Consider the following 16,648-nt stretch of genomic DNA (forward strand, 5'->3'; position numbering starts at 1 on the left):
GGAACGTGCAGGAGAGGAGGCTGGTGTGGGGGCCAGAAATGCTAGGGCCCTGGGGCCACTGTGAGGACTTTGGATTTACTGAGTGAGGTGGGGAACCGCTGGAGGGCTTTGAGCAAGGAGTGACACACATGACCTATTTTTAAAAGACTGAGAACAGACCTTAAGAGGGCAAAGGTAGAGAGGGTAGGCCTGGTTGGGGTGGTGAGGGGCTGGCTGACCTAGGCAGGAGGCTGGTCAGCGTTGCAAGTTCTCTTCCTCCCAACTCCCTACCCCGGGCCCTCTCCCCCTCCAGATGGCAGCAGCACACCCTTTAGCGTCCCCACTGTAGACTCCTAGTTGGCAAGAGCTCCAGCCAACCCCTCTGGGCTCCAAGGCCCCAGGCTGGAAGCTGCCACTCAGGCATTGTGCAAAGCACTTGCCATACACCACTCAGGCTCTACAGCAATCCTGCGAAGAAGGCCCCATTCAGGTCCCCACTGTACAGGGGAGGAGCTTGAGGCCTCTGGCCCAGGGTCACACAGCCTCCCACAGCTGATGGGGGGCCACGCGTCCAGGCAGGACTGACCTCTGGGCAGAACCAGGCACCACGCTCCCCAGACACCCCCACCAGCAGCACATTCAGAAAATAGAGCCTGGTTCGTCCCATGTGCTCATTTTATTACATCTTTGACTGGGTGTGGGTGAGGGAGTGGTGGTCCACACAGGTGGGGCTCCCACTTGGGAGGGGTGAGGACTTGGGGCAGCAGTGCATCTTCTGTCTGCAGATATTCAGTGGCCGAGGGCATCCATACGGTCTGCCTTGCAAAGCAGCCCCGTGTTTCCAGAGTGAAAGTGGGGCCAGCGGATAGGATCAGGCATTTCTCTGCTCTGGGGGAAGGTACTCAAGGCCCAGATGTCTGAAGATGTCTTCCTCTGAAGCCGCATGGAAAAACGTCTTCTACAAGGCGAGTAGGGGCATTAGTGCCTGGGAGCCATGCCCACCACCATGGTGGCTTCCCTGAGAGAGGCATGGGGAGGAGCTGGAAGGGCAGGCAGAGCCTAGCCCCAGGGTGAGGTGCGACTGGAGGGCCCTGTGGGTTCCAGGCTGGACCCCAGCAACACACCTGCTCTGGATCAAACAGCCCATGGCTGCTCAGCTGCAGCCCCCTCTCCTTCCAGCTGAAGCGGCGCAGCTCCCGCTCGAAATGCTGGGGGAGAAGCGACTGCGTCAGCAGGGCCACTGGCCCCAGACCCCGGGGCCAGCCCCAGCAGCCCACTCCCTACCTTGGAGCCAGTCCAGCCAAGCAGGGCAAAGGGGAACTGGCTGATGGGGGCAACCACCAGGTCCACCCGCACAGCCTTCCAGGCAGGGCAGGGCCACCGGGGGCCCCCGACAGCAGCCCCTGGGGGTTGTGGTAGGCGGAAAATGCAGAAACTCCTCTCAAAGGCATCCATCGTGTGGCTCTGCTGGGTCAGGTGGCTGGGGTCTTCACGGCGGCTGTACTGGTGGTACAGGACAAGGCCCTAGGGGGAGAGCAGGCGTGGCCTGGCACCGGCACGTGGGGCTGGAAGAGCAGGAGCTGGGTTCCTAGCAGCTGTCTTGAGGGGGAGTGGGAAGCCCCTCACCTGCTTTTTCAGGCAGCACATCACTCTGGGCAGCAGCCCCGCCTCCCGGCCCTCCTGGGGGTGGGTGATGAGGAAGTCCACGTCGTGGCCCTGCAACTTCCCCCTGAGGGGGCCAGTCTGACTCCTGGGCCCATGTTCTCCCGAGGCCCTTCAGTGAGAGAAGGCCCACCTCTGCGGAAGGCCCACCTCTGCATCCCCAGCTCAGGTGCCTTCACTGGGGAGGGCTTGGAGCCAAGCCAGAGGGCACATCAGGCCCCCTTACCTCCGGAAGCCGCCGGCCAGCGTGACAGTGGCCCCAGGAAGGGCCTGCCCCACAGCTGCCTCCACCACCTGCTGCAGGGCCTCCACGTCGGGCCGTTGGACCAGGGCACCCAGGTCCTGGTGGTGCTGGAGTCCTGTGGGCAGCACAGCTCTCCTGACCCTCCCCACCCTGCCCTCTCTATCCATCTCTGCACGATCCCCACCTCCCTTTTAAATACTAAACTTTTATTTTGAGATAATCATAGATTCACATACAGTTGAAAGAAATAACAGAGGTCCCCTACTCCCTGTACCCACTTCCTCTGGGTGGTGACATCTTGCAGAACTATCATACATCACACCAGGATAGTGACTGTGACAGAATCAAGATACACACTATCCCTTTTAATGCCTCGGTTTTCCCATCCATGAAATGGGACCAGGTGATAAAAAGATGTGAAGGGGATGCCTCTGCCACTTAGAAACATGTTACTTTAGCCCAAGTCCATCTTCTCACCTGTCAGAGGAATCACTGTACCTTCCACATGCAGTTAGGAGAGGTTTAAGTGTGGGAGTAATGGCATCTGGCAGAGCCAGCTCTCAGTAAGAGCTGCTGGCCATTCCTGTCTTGACCGTGTCATGGGGAGAGGTGATTGGAATTAGCGGGTGCTAGCACGTCACGCTCCACTGGACACATGGCTTTGCAGGTCTCACTTCCCGCTGACCAGCCAGGCTACTCCCCTAGGACCCCCAGGTGGCCCCCTCTCCCTCAGCTCCCGGGAAGTTGGTTAAAGAGGCGGTGGGTGCTGGGCTGTGGGGCTCCTTCAGCAGGGCCTCCAACCCAGGCCACACAGAGAGAATGGAGCATCTACTCAACACCTGCTACGCACTGGCCTCACACAGAGGAGCTCACGGAATCCCATGCTTTACAGAGAAGGTAACTGAGGCTCAGAGAAGGTAAGTCAGGGTGCCGGCCACCTACCTAGTAAGTAGCAGAGACGGGACTCAAACCTAGGCCCAACAAACTCTCAAGTTCATGTTCTTTCCACTGCAGCCTCCCTCTAGCAGGCCCCTCACTGAGCCTCTCCTACCGCAAAGGTCTTCACACAGTCGGTCAGTGGGCCAGCGGGCCCATCACAGTGGCTAAGTGTGCCCGGGGCCCAGGCATGCCCTCTCTCCCTGGAATCAGGAGTAAAAGGCCCACGTCTGGTCCAGGTCCAAGTCTAACCAGGAGGCCGTGAATGTCACAGCAGCTACTATGACCATCATCACTCACTGAGAAAGGTCTGCAACGGATCCTGGTTCAGCTGGGTGGAGACCCCAGGAAACCCACCAAACAAAGATGCCTGCCTGCCACCGGGATCCCTTCACACTGACCCGTTCACTGCCATACAGGCAGCCGTCAGCACTAAGGGCTTCGTGATGGGGGAAGCCTTCAGGCCCCAATGCTGTGGGGAAGCCCAGGGCCCCCTCTCTCAGAGGGCTCACCTGCTTTCTGCTGCTGCGTCAGTCTTTGGGGCTGCTCTTGGAGGTCCTCCAGGGTCCGCAGCCCTTCCCAGTACCACCGGTCCGCAGTCTTTACTCCGACCCCGAAGATCTGGGTGAAGAGCTGTTCAGAGGAGGAGCACAACACAGTCAGGAGCAGAGCTCCTACAGCCAGATGCAGACACGACACTGACCTGTGAAGGGCGTGTCCTAGGCCAGCACCACTGCGGCGTTTCAGCAGCAGCCTCACTAAGTCATCACGCAGCCTAGCAAGTGCCATCCCCACTTGCACTTTTTGAGTTTAAGCAACGTGCCCAAGGCCACACAGAGTGCACAGGCAGGATTCAAGCCCCAAGCCTGGCCTATGCAGCCCACCCTCACAGGGGATGGCAGGGAAGGACCCCACGTGCTATCCCCCTCTCTGGGCCTTGGACCCGTCCTCTAGGAAAGGTCTCTCCCCAGAACTTGTCCAGTTCTAGCCTGTGATCCCAACACCACCAAAACAGTCATCCTAACAGTCGCTCAATCTCTGGGAAAACCATGCCACTCCACCCATCAGCAGCTGGAACTTACGACTGTGGTTCTTCTCCATTATTAACAAACAGCAGAACTATGGGCACTTAAGCAGAGGGTTGTTTTAACAGGAGTTGGAGGGAACACAAGCCTGGGGCTGGCTGGGGCTCTGTTCCAGGCTCACACAGCAGGTGTCACTGCCCGGCCACAGGTCAGCACAGACGTCCAGGCCGGTGGAAATGATGATGCTGGAGCCGACCTCTCATGGGGTGGCTGCTTGCCTTCACACCGGTCCCCCCACCACAGGGTGGGCCCTGACCCTGGGCCAAGCAAGTCACCTGTCTCTTCCCCACCTACAGCCCGTTGGTCAGGGGTAGGCACCTGCCCTAGGCCGGCCACTCAGAGCCCCTCCTCAGGAATTGTTGGAACTGAAACAAGGTCAGGACCATGCAGTGGTAGAGGCTGTAACGTGTGGCAGGGCACCTCCTGTGGCCATATCTCGACCGGTAGAGGCAGCCAGTATGCACCGAGGAGGAAGAACCGCCTGGGCACTTGAGTCCCCAAGCCCTGCCCCCTGCAGACCAGCTGCAGCCTTGCCCTTTCTGGGCTGTGCTGGCCATCCTTCCTTGATCCCCTGAACCAACAGCATGAGCTGGGTCACTGTCACCAACAGAATCCCAGCAGGAAAAATGTTGAGAATAGCCTAATCATATTGTGTATAACAATAGACTTCTCACCATTAACATACTTCTCTGCCGGCCTAGGGGCCTCTGGGGCTCTGGGCTGCCGGGGAGGAGGCAGCGCAGAGAAGAGGCAGCAGCTCTGCCCTCTGGGCACTTCCCCACTCACTAACTCCTGTGTTGCCACCACACTCCCCCGCTCCTGCCCCATTCTCTGTCTGTCTGAGCCCCTCCGTCCTTCACATGTGGCTTCTTTCCCTCTTTGAAGCCCCCTGTTGATCCTCACAACATTCTGGGCAACCTCCCACCCCACCAGGGAAGCCCCACTTCCCCGATAGTCACTGTCTGACAACCTCCAGCCACAAAACCAGGTGTCAGGGCCCCCCCAAGAGCTGGGGTGGCTCCACATCAGATTAGAGACAGCAGGAAGGTGCACTGTGGACACAGGTGGACAACACCAAGAAATCAGTGCGCGAGATCATCAAACAGTGCAGTCTCGCAGACTCAATTGTCCCCGACACCCAGGAAAAGGCCACGTTTTGTTCGGTATGCTCTAAGATGCCAGAGCATGTAATAAACTTGAGAATACTCCATCAATACTTCAATAAGAACAGATGGTACTAAGTGATCTAGAAAATTCCCTGTGCTCAAAACAGGCTTCTCCTTGTCTGTCTCCATTTGGCTGCCTTGTGCGTATCAGGTGTCAGCTTAGCTGCCACTTCCTCAGCGAGACCTTCTCTGACCCCGGGGCGGGGCCCGCTGCCCCTGCTTGCCTCCAGTACATGAACTGTGCTGTCATTCTGGTGGACTGTGGGCCGTCTGCCCCTCCTGGGAACTGCCCTGCACGTACCTTCATGGTCTGGTACCTCTCTGAGAGCCGGACTGTCTCCACCTCCTCACACACTCCATGTTCCAGCAGCTCCTGTGGGAGGAGACAGAGCCGAGCTGGGGGGCCAAGGACAGGGGAGAACCCCAACACTCAGCAGGGGGCTCTGTGGTACCGGGATCCAGTGGGACTTGGAAATGGAGGCTGTGCCCAGGCAGGCAAGCAAAGCTCCTGGCCTCAAAGCTCCTCAGGCCCGGGATCGTAGGTCATTCCTCAGATAAGTAAACAACTGCTTTTCAAACACTGATGAATTCAACAGGACTTATTGAAAAGCATAACTATCAAAAGTATCGTTCTGTCACAACATATTCTCCCAGTGGTTAAGTGTACAAAAGGACAACTCCACATTTTGGGTCCTCAAATAATGTGTATTTTAAAAAGAGGTGCTCATAATCAGGTTCTCTTCCACCATCCTGGGCAGTATGGGCTGATGCCAACCATCCAGCCACCAGCCTGCCAGGCCCCTGGCAGCTCCCTTCCTTGAGTCCTCTCAACCACCCTGAGGCAGGTGGTGTGGCCCCAATTTACATATGAGGAATCTGAGTGTACACGGCGTCTTGCCACGGCGTGGGAGCTGCCTCCATAGCTGGGCTCTGAACCCGGAGCCACTTGCTCTCACCAGGCTCCACGGCCTCCTCACCCACCCACTCTTGTTCACGACCCACCCTGCTAAGGGTGGTCAGCACGTACCTGGACGACCCTGCAGGAGTGTTCTCCAAAGTGGGGCAGCGCCTGCAGCTGGCTCAGGGCTGTAATGGGGCTAGGAAGGGCCTTGAGCACCGAGGCTGCTCTGCAGAAGGCCAGGAAGCGGCCTTCACTGCCTTCAAAGCCCGCTGCCTCTGCCAGCGTCTCCAGAGCCTCCTGCAGGGAGGGGCCCTTGGTGAGGGGCAGGGTGGGCAGGGTGCCTCACCTCAACCCTCCAGCTGCCACCCACCTGTCCCCACAGGGCAGAGTGGGGGAGTGCTCACAGGAGCAGGCCTGGCTGCATCTCAGGGAGCCCAGGAACCCACATCTCACCGAGAGGCTGGTGTTGTGGTGTGTGAGGGGTGTGGGTCGCTGGCACGCATAGGGCAGCATCCACACTGGGCTTGGCAGCCCCTTCCTGGGCACGGCCACCTGGTGATGAGCAACGTACAGGCCACTTTGAGGCTGCAGGGCTGGCAGGGCCACGCAGCCCCCAGAGCCTTGCCTCTCCTGGGGGGGGTCACCTAGGGCTCTTGGGACAGAAGGAACAGACTCTGAGAGGCCAAAACTACCGGAGGCATGGGGCAGAGGCAGCGCTGCCCTGCAGAGCAGGCCAAGGACAGGCTCTTCAGGCCAGAATAGAGTAGTAACACCAGCCAACCGTCATGGCGCACTCTTCCTGCTGTTGTGCATGCTGCATGTGCTCCACCTCCCGAAATCCTCTCAACCAAGGGAGCTAGGGGTGCTTGTCACCCCCACCTTGTCCCCACAGATGGGGACACTAAGGCCTCAGGGCTCACAGGCAGAGCCAGGATTTGAATGTGGGCAGCCTGGCTCTGAGCCCTTGCCTGCATCCCCCACCTCTGCTCACCAGGAAGCACTGACGTGTGGCAGAGGCCGTGAACCTCACAGCACCCTGGGACAGCCTCCTGCTGGCCCTCTCATCTACTTGGTGAGCAAGAAACGCCTAAAGAAGCTAAAAATGAGTTGACCCCATGAGAATGTACACCACTGATGAGAGCAGAAGCTGGGATGGCCTGGCCCCCTGGTGGTCTGGGCAGAGCTCTCACTGCCCACCTCATCTGAAGGACACTGAGGCACTGCTGCCACGTCACCCGTCCCAGCTGAGCTGTGGCCTGCACTGGGGCTTTCTCTGCGGCCCCTCCCGTAATTCTCCAGCTGGCTCACCTCCAGGCGGTGCCGGCACTCCACAGGTACAGGCTGCCCAGCTGCCATGCTCTCTGTGAACCAGCTTATGTCCAGCAGCGCTGGGTGAGTGCAACCTGGGGGAGGGGCCATTGCCATGCGCTCCTGCCAGCAGATGGCCTCCTCTGCTGAAGTCTGCTCCATCACCACATGTGTCACCTCAGGGCTGGCCAGAGAGTGGGGAGGGGTGAGGCCCGGAGCCCTTTCCCAGGCCCACGTCCTTCATACTTGCTCCGTACCTCCAAGCCTTGCTCTTACTGTCCCCTCTGCCTGGTAAGCACCTATTCATTCTTCAAATGTCACTTCCTCAGAAAGACTTCCCGACCCCTTCTCCTGGCAGACGAACACCTCCACCCTCCGGCACCTGCAGAGCTGTGCTTCTCTGCTCTAGCTACCATCACAAACCCAGCCCGATTTTGGTTGTCTGTCTCCCTCTTCCCCCACCCCAGAGAAAGGAGTTCCTTAGGGGCCAGGAGCAGGAGGTCTTCATCTAGGTGCTGGAGCCAGAATGCTTGGGTTTGAAACTCAGCTCTGCCACACACTTGCTGTGTGCTCTTGGGCACAGCACTCACTTCTCTATACTTTGATTTCCTCCTCTGTAAAGCAGAGAAAATAACTTATCTACTTTGTAGGGTGTGGTAAAGATTAAAGGAGCTAATAAGCAAAAGGGCTGAGATAGTGCCCAGCACACAGGAAGCTGCCATCACGGTCCTCTCCTGAGTGGGTCCAGCACACCCCTGGGAATGTTAATTACATTAAAAAAAAAAAAAAAAAAAAAAAAAAAGGCTGCAGGGGGACTGGCCCCTGACTCATTTGCTCTTTCAACTTCAAAACTATGGGAACCTAGCTCCCTTACTCTCAGCATGACCTCTGTGGCCGCTATTTTTTGCTCCTCTTGAAGTCAAACTCAAGTCACTTTCTCAGCCTGGAAGGGAGAGGAGAGGTCAGTTTGGCTAACAGGGCAAGATGAATTCACCTAAGACAGAGGCTGTTAGCCAATGATACTGTCAACCAACCCACCGGGCTCCTTACACCCCCTCTGGCATACATTCTCTCGTTGTCCTATTTCTGAATACTGTTAGCACCTCTTACAAAGGAGGAAATGGAGAGAAAGGCCATATGACCTTTAAGTGCCAGGGCTAACTTGGAATCCAAAAACCTGCGGCGCCCCTCCGCCCCAGGGCCAGCCGTGCGAGCCGTTTCAGATCTCAATATCCTCAGCTGTAAAGAAACACCGCAGGTGAAAGCGGCTGTCAGCTGCCGAGTTCCCAGCACGGGCATTTCGTGCTTAAGCCGGCACATCACGCAGCGGTGTCCTCCGGGCCACCGGGCACGAGGGCATGGCGACGCCGACACGGGTGTCCCTCGCTCCCCCGTGAGGCGGGGCTGTGGGTGCCGCACCCACCCCCAGACCCCGAGGAAGGTGTCCCCGGGAAGGCGGCCCCGCCGAGCCCCGAGCTTCGCCACGACCACGCACCTGTAGGCGTCCAGGACGCAGAAGCCCTTGGAGAGCGCCAGGCGCGTGAGGAAAGCCCGGCGGCTGCGGCCCATGCGCGGCTCGGCCAAGTAGATGGCCACGCCGGGGAAGCGCGCCGCGGAGGGGGCGGCGGCCCCCGGGGACCCGACCCGCGCTCGCCGCCGTCTCGGGAGCATCGGGGCGCCGGCCGCAGGAGGCGCCCGCCGGAGGCAGGGGGAGGGCGGGCGGGGGCCGGAAGGAAGGAGGGCGGAAATCGGAAGAAAGGCGGCCGGAAGCCGACTGGAAGGGGAAGTGGCCCGGCTCCACCGTGAGGCAGGCCCCGCCCCTCGGCCGCTCGGCCCGCGGTGAAGGTCCCGGCTCCCACCGGGTTGGGTGCCCCGGCCGCTCGGCGCCTGACGCCCCGCCTCTGTGCAGATACACCGGAGGACGCGCCGTTTAGTTCAATTCCTCTCGCGGAGAGCCGGGTCAGGGTCCTGGGGCCGCTGCAGGGAGAGACGCGGGGGGGGCGGGGCCGTGGAGGGAGGAGGCGGGAGGTTGGGGTGGGTCCTCGACGGACGGAGACTCGAGGGATTCGTTCTCGGGAGGCGGGGAAAAGGGCGTCCATCCTCGGTGGGGGAGTGGGGGGACTGGCCCCAGTCCCTGCCGGCTACCCACTCTGGCCGTGCAGACCGCACTGGAGCCGCGGGGCGGGCGGGGTCCCGAACGGCGGAGCGGGACAGATGCGCGAGCTTGGAACGTGCGCGTGGAGCGGCCGCTTCCAGCTCCTGGAAAGGTTTTTCGGTCGAATGGCGTTAGGGCAGTTGGCTGGCCATTTGGAAAAATAGAAGCTGGCTCCCTCCCTCACTGCTTAACACCGAAATAAAATCCAGATGGATCAAACATTCAAATCTAAAAGAGAAACAAAAATGTACTGGAAAGTCAATGAATGTTTTATAGTCTAAATTATCACAATAAACCTGGAGAGACCGAAGGAAAAGAATGATAACGACTACATACAAATTAAAATTAAAAGGCAAACTGGAGAAAAAGTGTATGACACATTTTGAAATTAAGTCTAATTCCTGTAATTATGAAATTGACCAAATAAAAAAGAAAAAGACAATGATCTAATGGAAAAATTGGCAAGAACACCAGTAGGCAGTTCACAGAAGAAATACTGCTCAGACTTACACCAGATTCCCTGACCTATCCACTCATTACAGAAGTGCAAATTTAAATGAGAATATCTTCACCTGTCGCATTATCAAACGTTTAAAAAATTCATCACACATGTTGAAGGCGTGAGGGAATTGGCAATTTGGAGGAGGGACTTTTGGAAGCCAATTTGGCAACCATATCCAACAAAACGAAAAGAAAAATCACACCCAGCAATTCCTTTTCCAAGATTAGGATTGTGTTGAATCTCTAGATCAAGCTGGGAAAGCCGACTGGACAACATCGAGTGTTCCTGTGCGTCTCTCTTATTTCAGGCACTGTGGTTTGGAATCTTTGTTGCAGCAGCGTAGCTGTGCTCAGATGAACAGATGGGGCAGGCCAGGTGTGACCCCTGTTCCCAGCCCTCTCCTCCACCTTCGCCCCCTGCATCCTTTCTCTATCACGTGCAGTGGGCCCAGGGCTGAGGAGGCAGGTGCCTCAGCCCAGGCCTCCTCTTCCCAGCCTGCCCTCCCGGGTCCCAGGACACATAATCCGCAGCCAGGAGGCCTGGGTTGTGGCCCCTCTCTCATCTCCCTGTGCTCATTTCTCCTCCTGCCAGCAGGGAAGGGGGAGCTCCCCAGGCCTCCATAAGGGGTCAGAGCCTAGTTCCCCCTCTGTAGGTCCTGCCTCTCCTCAGGGAACAGCCGTCTATCTCTTAAAACCATTTCCTTTCCTCTTAATGTCCTCTGTCCCTGCTGGCCAGGGCACCTGTGTTCCCTCCTGGGGAGGCAGAGGCAGCTTTTAATACCCATCACACCTGAATACTTAAAACGCTGGGCATCTTGCAAAAATGAGGGACACAGAGCCTTCCACAGGCCCAGGGAGGTTTTGCGGGGGGGCGGGTGGCCCTCAGTGTCCACGGAGTGGAGGCCTGGGCACCAGTGGGCAAGGCCATGGCCTTGTTGGGTGGTGTTTTCCTCTCCTCCTCTCCCTGGACCACCAGCTCACTGCTCAGCCAGCTGGGAAGCAGAAAGTTCAGCCTTCTATTTCCAGAAAACCCGGCTTGGGGTTCCCAGATGCCGAGGTCCCCAGCCACTTGCTCCCCACGCTGAGATCACCCCCTAAAAAGTCAGGCTGCACAGATGACCTCCTGGCTGGGCGCTTTCAGCTGCCCTGAGTGTGCGCTGTGGCTGTCTCATGCTGTGTTTTGGGTTAGTTTTACCCCGGTGTATGAGCTTGGATTTTTCCAAGATAAATCTCATTGAGCTGTTTCCTGTTCCTACTTCCAGATGGAAGAAGTCCCCGGGGGTGATTTTTCAGTCCTCATGACCTTTGCAAAACCTCCCAGCAGAGCGCCTTCTTTGAGGTTCACTTCAGCGCCGTCGTGCCTATCCTTGGCCTGTGCATCCAGGACTCTGCCCTAGCTCTGGGGCCTGCCCCCCGTCGGGTCGTGTCTCCTGCAGGCTGCTTGCCAGCAACATTCCAGAAAGCGTGTGGTCAGACTGCTGATGCTGCTGGACTGGAGCTCCTGAGGGCCGCTGGCCCGGATGCTGTGGCCTCTGGTGCTGGCCCTGGGCCTTCCTGAACTATCCACCACACCACTGTGGGTTTGGGTTACCTGGTCTATCGGTCAGCTCAGGCTGACATAACAAAATACCACAGACTGGTCGGCTTAAACAACAGAAACTTACTTCTCACAGTTCTGGAGGCCAGAAGTGTAAGATCAGGTGCCAGCAGAGTCCGTGTTGGTGAGGGCTCTCTCGTGAGTTACAGACGGGGTCTTGCTGTGTCCTCACACGTCGGCACTAATCCCATCCAGGGGGGCGCCACCCTCGTGACCTAATCACCTCCCAAAGGCCCACCTCCTAACACCAGCACTTTGGGCGTCAGGATTCCAACATGTGAATTTTGGAGGGACACAGACAGGCTCTATAGAAGAAAGAGGTGAGGGGAATGGGGGCCTGGGGCAGCATCTGGAGTGGGGAGACTGGACCAGAGGGGTGGAGAAGAAGCCTGACTGCTTCCTGCCATGGGGATTTGGCCTGAGAATGATGGAGAAGAGATGGGTCCTTAAAAAGAAGGCTCTTTGGGTTCATTTGTCCAACCAGCCCTGGCTCACGGTTGGCAATGGGGGAAGGGCTAAGGGGTCCCAAAGGCTTACGAGAAGAGGGGTGTTTGCTGACCTAAACTCCATTGCAAATTGACAAAGTTGTCCACTCTTTCCACCACAGATTATTCCATTTATATGAGGGCAGAATATTACATTCTTGAACAAACAAACCCAATGTCATTTATTTAGATATTTTCCCATTTACTACTGTCATCATCAAAATGAAACACAGATAGGACCACAAGGAGTTCCAGTTACTGGCTTTAAGGAGAGTCCTGGGCTGGAAAGTTTGGCTGAATGCTCAAGGTTGTCATGGACGGTGGCCCAGGGGGTGGAGGGTCTGGAGAGGTCAGACGGGGGGGCAGCTGGCTGCCTCAGGACGTGGGCAGGTCAAGGTCACAGGCCATCCGTCCCTGAGGTGGCAGCTCAAGAGGGTGTCCATGGGCAGGGTGCCATGGAGATGGAAGGGGGTGGCATCTGGGTGCAGTGGGGGGGGGCATGCTTGTCAGTACAACTGCTGACGTGGAAGGCTTGGTATAGGCCAAAGCACTGTGCTAATTAATTGTTATATTTTTCTTCTCTTCTCAATTGTATAGAATTGGTACTACAGGCACACCTCAGAGATATTATGGGTTTGGTTCCAGACCACCACAATAAGGCAAATATCACAATAAAGTGAGTCACATGAATTTTTTGCTTTCCCAGTGCGTATAAAATTTATGTTTACACTATACTGTAGTTTATTAAGTGTGCAATAGCATTATGTCTGAAAACAATGTATGTATCTTAATAAAAAAATACTTCATTGCTAAAAAAATGCTAACCATCATCTGAGCCTTCAGCGAATCGTAATCTTTTTGCTGGTGGAGGGTCTTGTAGAAAACGCAGTATCCGTGAAGTGCAATAAAGCGAGGTATGCCTGTATTGTCATTTTTCCTATCTTAGAGAGAGAGAAACTGAGGGTTAGAGCTAAAGTACTATTTCCAGGGTTACAGCACACAGAGGCATAACTACGAGTTAAACACTGGCTGTCTGACTTCCGAGCATCCTCGCAACAATTCATTCAACAAAATTGTGTTGTGCGCCAAGCTCTGTTGTAAGCGCGGTGGGTACAGCATACAAGACATGCAGAATTTTGCTGCCTTTGTTGCATTTTGGGGAGGCAAGACAGACAGACAGCAATCAAACAAGGAGAATGTCTACTGTGCTAGATGGTGCAGTCGGGTAGAGTGGGTGTGGTTGCACAAGCCCCTCTCAGCTGTACCCCCGTTTTCAGTGTGCCTCTAATGCGCACCCCGGCAAGAGGTGGGGTCTAGTCCCCTCCTCTAAGTCTGGGCTGGCCCTGGGACTTGCACGGACCAACAGAATGCAGCGGAAGTGACATTGTGGGCTCGCGGGCTTGGCTGGAAGAGGGCTTGCGGCTTCCATTTCTGCGCTCTTGGAAGGCGGCTGCGTGTGAAGAAGCTCGGCTGGCCTATGGGTGATGGGAGGCCACATGAAGAGAGAGCCGAGGCGCCAGAGTGACTCCAGCTTCCTGCTGACGCCATTGCATGGGGGACTAGCTGGTGCCACGTGGAGCAGCCAGTTCGCAGAATCATGAGGAATAATCTATCACCGCTGGTTTAAACCATTCAGCTTTGGGGCACTTTGTTACACAGCAGCAGATGACTGAAGCCATGTCCATCCACAAGAAGACAAGACAGGGACCTGTGTGGCTGGCACAGAGTGAGCATGGGAGGGGCAGAGAGTGAGGCCCATCATCCCCTGAAAGGACTTGGACTTTCCCCCAGAGGAGAGGAGAGGCTCGGTGCAGAGGCCAGACGTGATCCGGCTCAGCTTCCACAGGCTTCCTGCTGCTGTCTGGAGAGCAGACTGAGGGGCAAGGGAGAGCCAGGAGACCCCTCCGAGAGGCCTCTGCACTCACCCAGGTGAGCAGGGAGGGTGACCAGATCAGGGGAGGCGTGTGAGTAGAACCAACAAGACTGGTCAGCGGGTCGAATCTGGCTGTCAGAAAAAGGAAGGGTTTGCTCCAGCTGCAGAAAGGTGGGGGTTGCCATGTCCTGAGATGGGGCAGCTTGTGGGGAGCTCAGGAGTAGGGCTTCCAACAGTACCCTGAGACCCCACAGAAACCAAGGCAGGGGGTGAGGGTGCAGTGTGACAGATGCGGCCAGCACCTGGGAGGGGCGCGGTCTACAGCTCCAGGTTAGGGGATCCTCAGGTGAGGAGATCACCGGGAGGGAGCAGAGATGCAGAGGATGTGCGAGCACTGAGCCCGGGCTCCCCCAAATCAGAGGAGGGAGACTGTCCCTAGGGCAGGGGAAAACCGGGCCAGGAGGCGTCCTAGAATCCACATGGAAAGGCTTTCCGATGCCTGTCAGAGGAAGACTCAGGAGGGAGCTGTTGCTGGGGGTCTGACGGAGCGGTTCTGGTGGTGAGTGGGCAAGGGCCTGCCCTCTTCTCCTCCAGATGCCCTTCATGTTCCGTCCTCTTCGAAGTGATGCCTCGCTTCTGTCGCCAGTTATTTAAGTCACTTAACCAATCCAAGCCACGGTGTCCTCCTTTGTAAACTGGAGTGATAGGCGCCCTCCCGCACAGGGCTGATGGGCAAACAAAATTGAGCAGACAGATACAGGAAACAGAGCAATCACAGCACATCTGCCTTATTTGGATCCTGACTCAAACAAATAAACTGTAAAAAATAAAATGTATGAGGCAGCTGGGGAAGTGTGCCCCCGATTGATATTAATATTGAATATTAAAGGAATTGGGGTTGAGAGTGATAATAGGTTATGTTAAAGAGAGAGAGAGACTGAGGGAGTCTGTTCTTTTAGAAATACACAATAAAATATTTTCTGGTGAAATCATATGATGTCTGGGATTCGCTTCAAAATTATGTTGAGGTGGAGGAAAGGGTGGAGCACAGAAGGAACAAGACGGGCCAGTGACGGCAGGAGGCTCAGGGTATCATCTCTCTGCTTCTGCATATGTTTGAAATTTTAATAATGAAATGTTTTTTAAGCATGTGCACATATACAGAATGAGGTCAGCTGTTCTAATGCCAGGCACTGTTCTTTTTTTTAAAGATTTTATTTATTTTTATTTTTTCCCCCCAAAGCCCCAGTGGATAGTTGTATGTCGTAGCTGCACATCCTTCTAGTTGCTGTATGTGGGACTCGGCCTCAGGATGAACGGAGAAGCGGTGCCTCGATGCGCACCCGGGATCCGAACCCGGGCCACCAGCATCGCAGCGCGCGCACTTAACCACCAAGCCACAGGGCCGGCCCTGCCAGGCACTGTTCTAAGCACGTTACATGTGTCAGCTCATTGATGTCCAGGACATTCTTGTCAGTGGATGACATCCATGTTCCCATCTGCTGGGGAGGAGATAGAGACGCAGAGAGGTCAAGTAACTTGCCCCAGTTTGCACAGCTAGTGAACAGCAGTGTTGGGATGTTGTCTTGGAATAACACTCCTGTGTTCTCCTTTATTCTCACACAATACTTCTAACACCAGATGTGTGGGTTTTCCACACCGAGCAACTCTGCAACACCAGCTGGGTGTCCTACAGTACTGGAGTTAGCGCAGACCCCACAGGTTAAGGGCTCAGTGCCCCCTCACTTCAGGTGCCAACCTCGAATCCAGGTTGTCACTTGTGCTTCTGACTGACTATAAATTGGCGTTTCCTTGAACACCTCCTCGAATTTGATAATTTGTTAGAAAGGCTCACAGGACTCAGGAAAGCAGTTTACTCACTAGATTATCAGCTTATCACAATGGACGTTAAAGGATATGAACGAACAGCTAGGTGAAGAGATACGCAGGGCGAGTTTCGGAAGGGTCCTGAGCGCAGGAGCTTCTGTCCCTGTGGAGTCGGGGTGCACCACCCTCACATGGATTGTTCACCAACCAGAAGCTCTCCGAACCCCGTGCTTCAGGGATTTTTATGGAGGCTTCCTCATATAGGTGTGATCCATCATTAACTCTGGCTCCTCTCCCCTCCCCAGAGGATGGAGGGCGGGGCTGAAAGTTCCAAGCTCCTAATCATGGCGTGGTCTTTCTGGTGACCAGCCCCCATCCAGGAGCCACCCAGAATGGCCTCATTAGAACAAAAGATGCTCCTTTCATTCAGGAAATTCCCGGGGTGTAGGAGTTCTGTGTCAGGGACCCAGGGGCAGATACCAATATGTATATTTTCTGTTATTTGACAGATGTGACCCAGGGAGCCTGGCTGCATCACAATCTCCTGGTCTATGTGCTTCCAGAACGCCTGGACGATTATGTGACAAACTGCGACTTGTTCTCTCTGGGAGGTCGGATGATCTGAAATTCAATAAAACACATAATCATTTCGTTATTTTGCCTATTTGTGCTTTCTAATTTTCCTACAATGAGCATGCACCACCTGCATAATAAAGAACTTTGAAATAAGAAGAGTGTTCGAGCAGCCAGAGGAGTCGCAGCTTTGGCGGGGTGGGGGTGCTGAGCTCTGGGCTCCCACCCTGGGGTGCGGGGGTGGGGTGGGAGTGAGGTGGGCGGGGGCACTGCCACCCTGAGACTCCCAGTCCTCATCCCCGTTTCTGATGGCCCACAGCTGGCAGGATTCCAGAGCCGGCAGTGAGATTGGCAGG

At 56.0% G+C, this 16,648-nt stretch overlaps 1 protein-coding gene and 1 long non-coding RNA gene across 6 annotated transcripts; one reads left to right on the forward strand and one right to left on the reverse strand.

Annotated features, from left to right (window-relative positions):
• Positions 1 to 636: 636 nt before the first annotated feature.
• POLM (DNA polymerase mu) lies at positions 637 to 9,210 on the reverse strand. Of its 5 annotated transcripts, none has more exons than XM_087445271.1 (11): positions 8,777 to 9,210; positions 7,282 to 7,465; positions 6,427 to 6,525; positions 6,100 to 6,270; positions 5,374 to 5,445; positions 3,334 to 3,454; positions 1,868 to 2,000; positions 1,606 to 1,753; positions 1,264 to 1,503; positions 1,104 to 1,187; positions 637 to 997 (listed from the first exon to the last, which is right to left on the reverse strand). In XM_087445271.1, exons 1-11 carry the CDS (start codon positions 8,950 to 8,952, stop codon positions 938 to 940), a joined length of 1,488 nt encoding a protein of 495 aa, XP_087301397.1. In that variant the 5' UTR covers positions 8,953 to 9,210; the 3' UTR covers positions 637 to 937. The 5 variants fall into 5 exon arrangements, with proteins under 5 accessions (XP_087301397.1, XP_087300931.1, XP_004438377.1 ...); XM_087444805.1 differs by having other exon boundaries at positions 637 to 937; positions 8,777 to 9,206; XM_004438320.3 differs by having other exon boundaries at positions 637 to 937; positions 1,606 to 1,708; positions 8,777 to 9,204.
• Positions 9,211 to 9,378: 168 nt separating this feature from the next.
• Positions 9,379 to 16,351, forward strand: LOC147918112 (uncharacterized). Its single transcript, XR_015548567.1, has 3 exons — positions 9,379 to 11,854; positions 12,617 to 13,948; positions 16,229 to 16,351. It is a non-coding gene; the product is annotated as an uncharacterized LOC147918112 (long non-coding RNA).
• Positions 16,352 to 16,648: the final 297 nt, after the last annotated feature.

Source organism: Ceratotherium simum, chromosome 1 (genome assembly GCF_057802395.1).
Source record: "Ceratotherium simum simum isolate JZ-2026a chromosome 1, ASM5780239v1, whole genome shotgun sequence".
In the NCBI taxonomy this organism is placed as follows: Eukaryota; Metazoa; Chordata; class Mammalia; order Perissodactyla; family Rhinocerotidae; genus Ceratotherium; species Ceratotherium simum.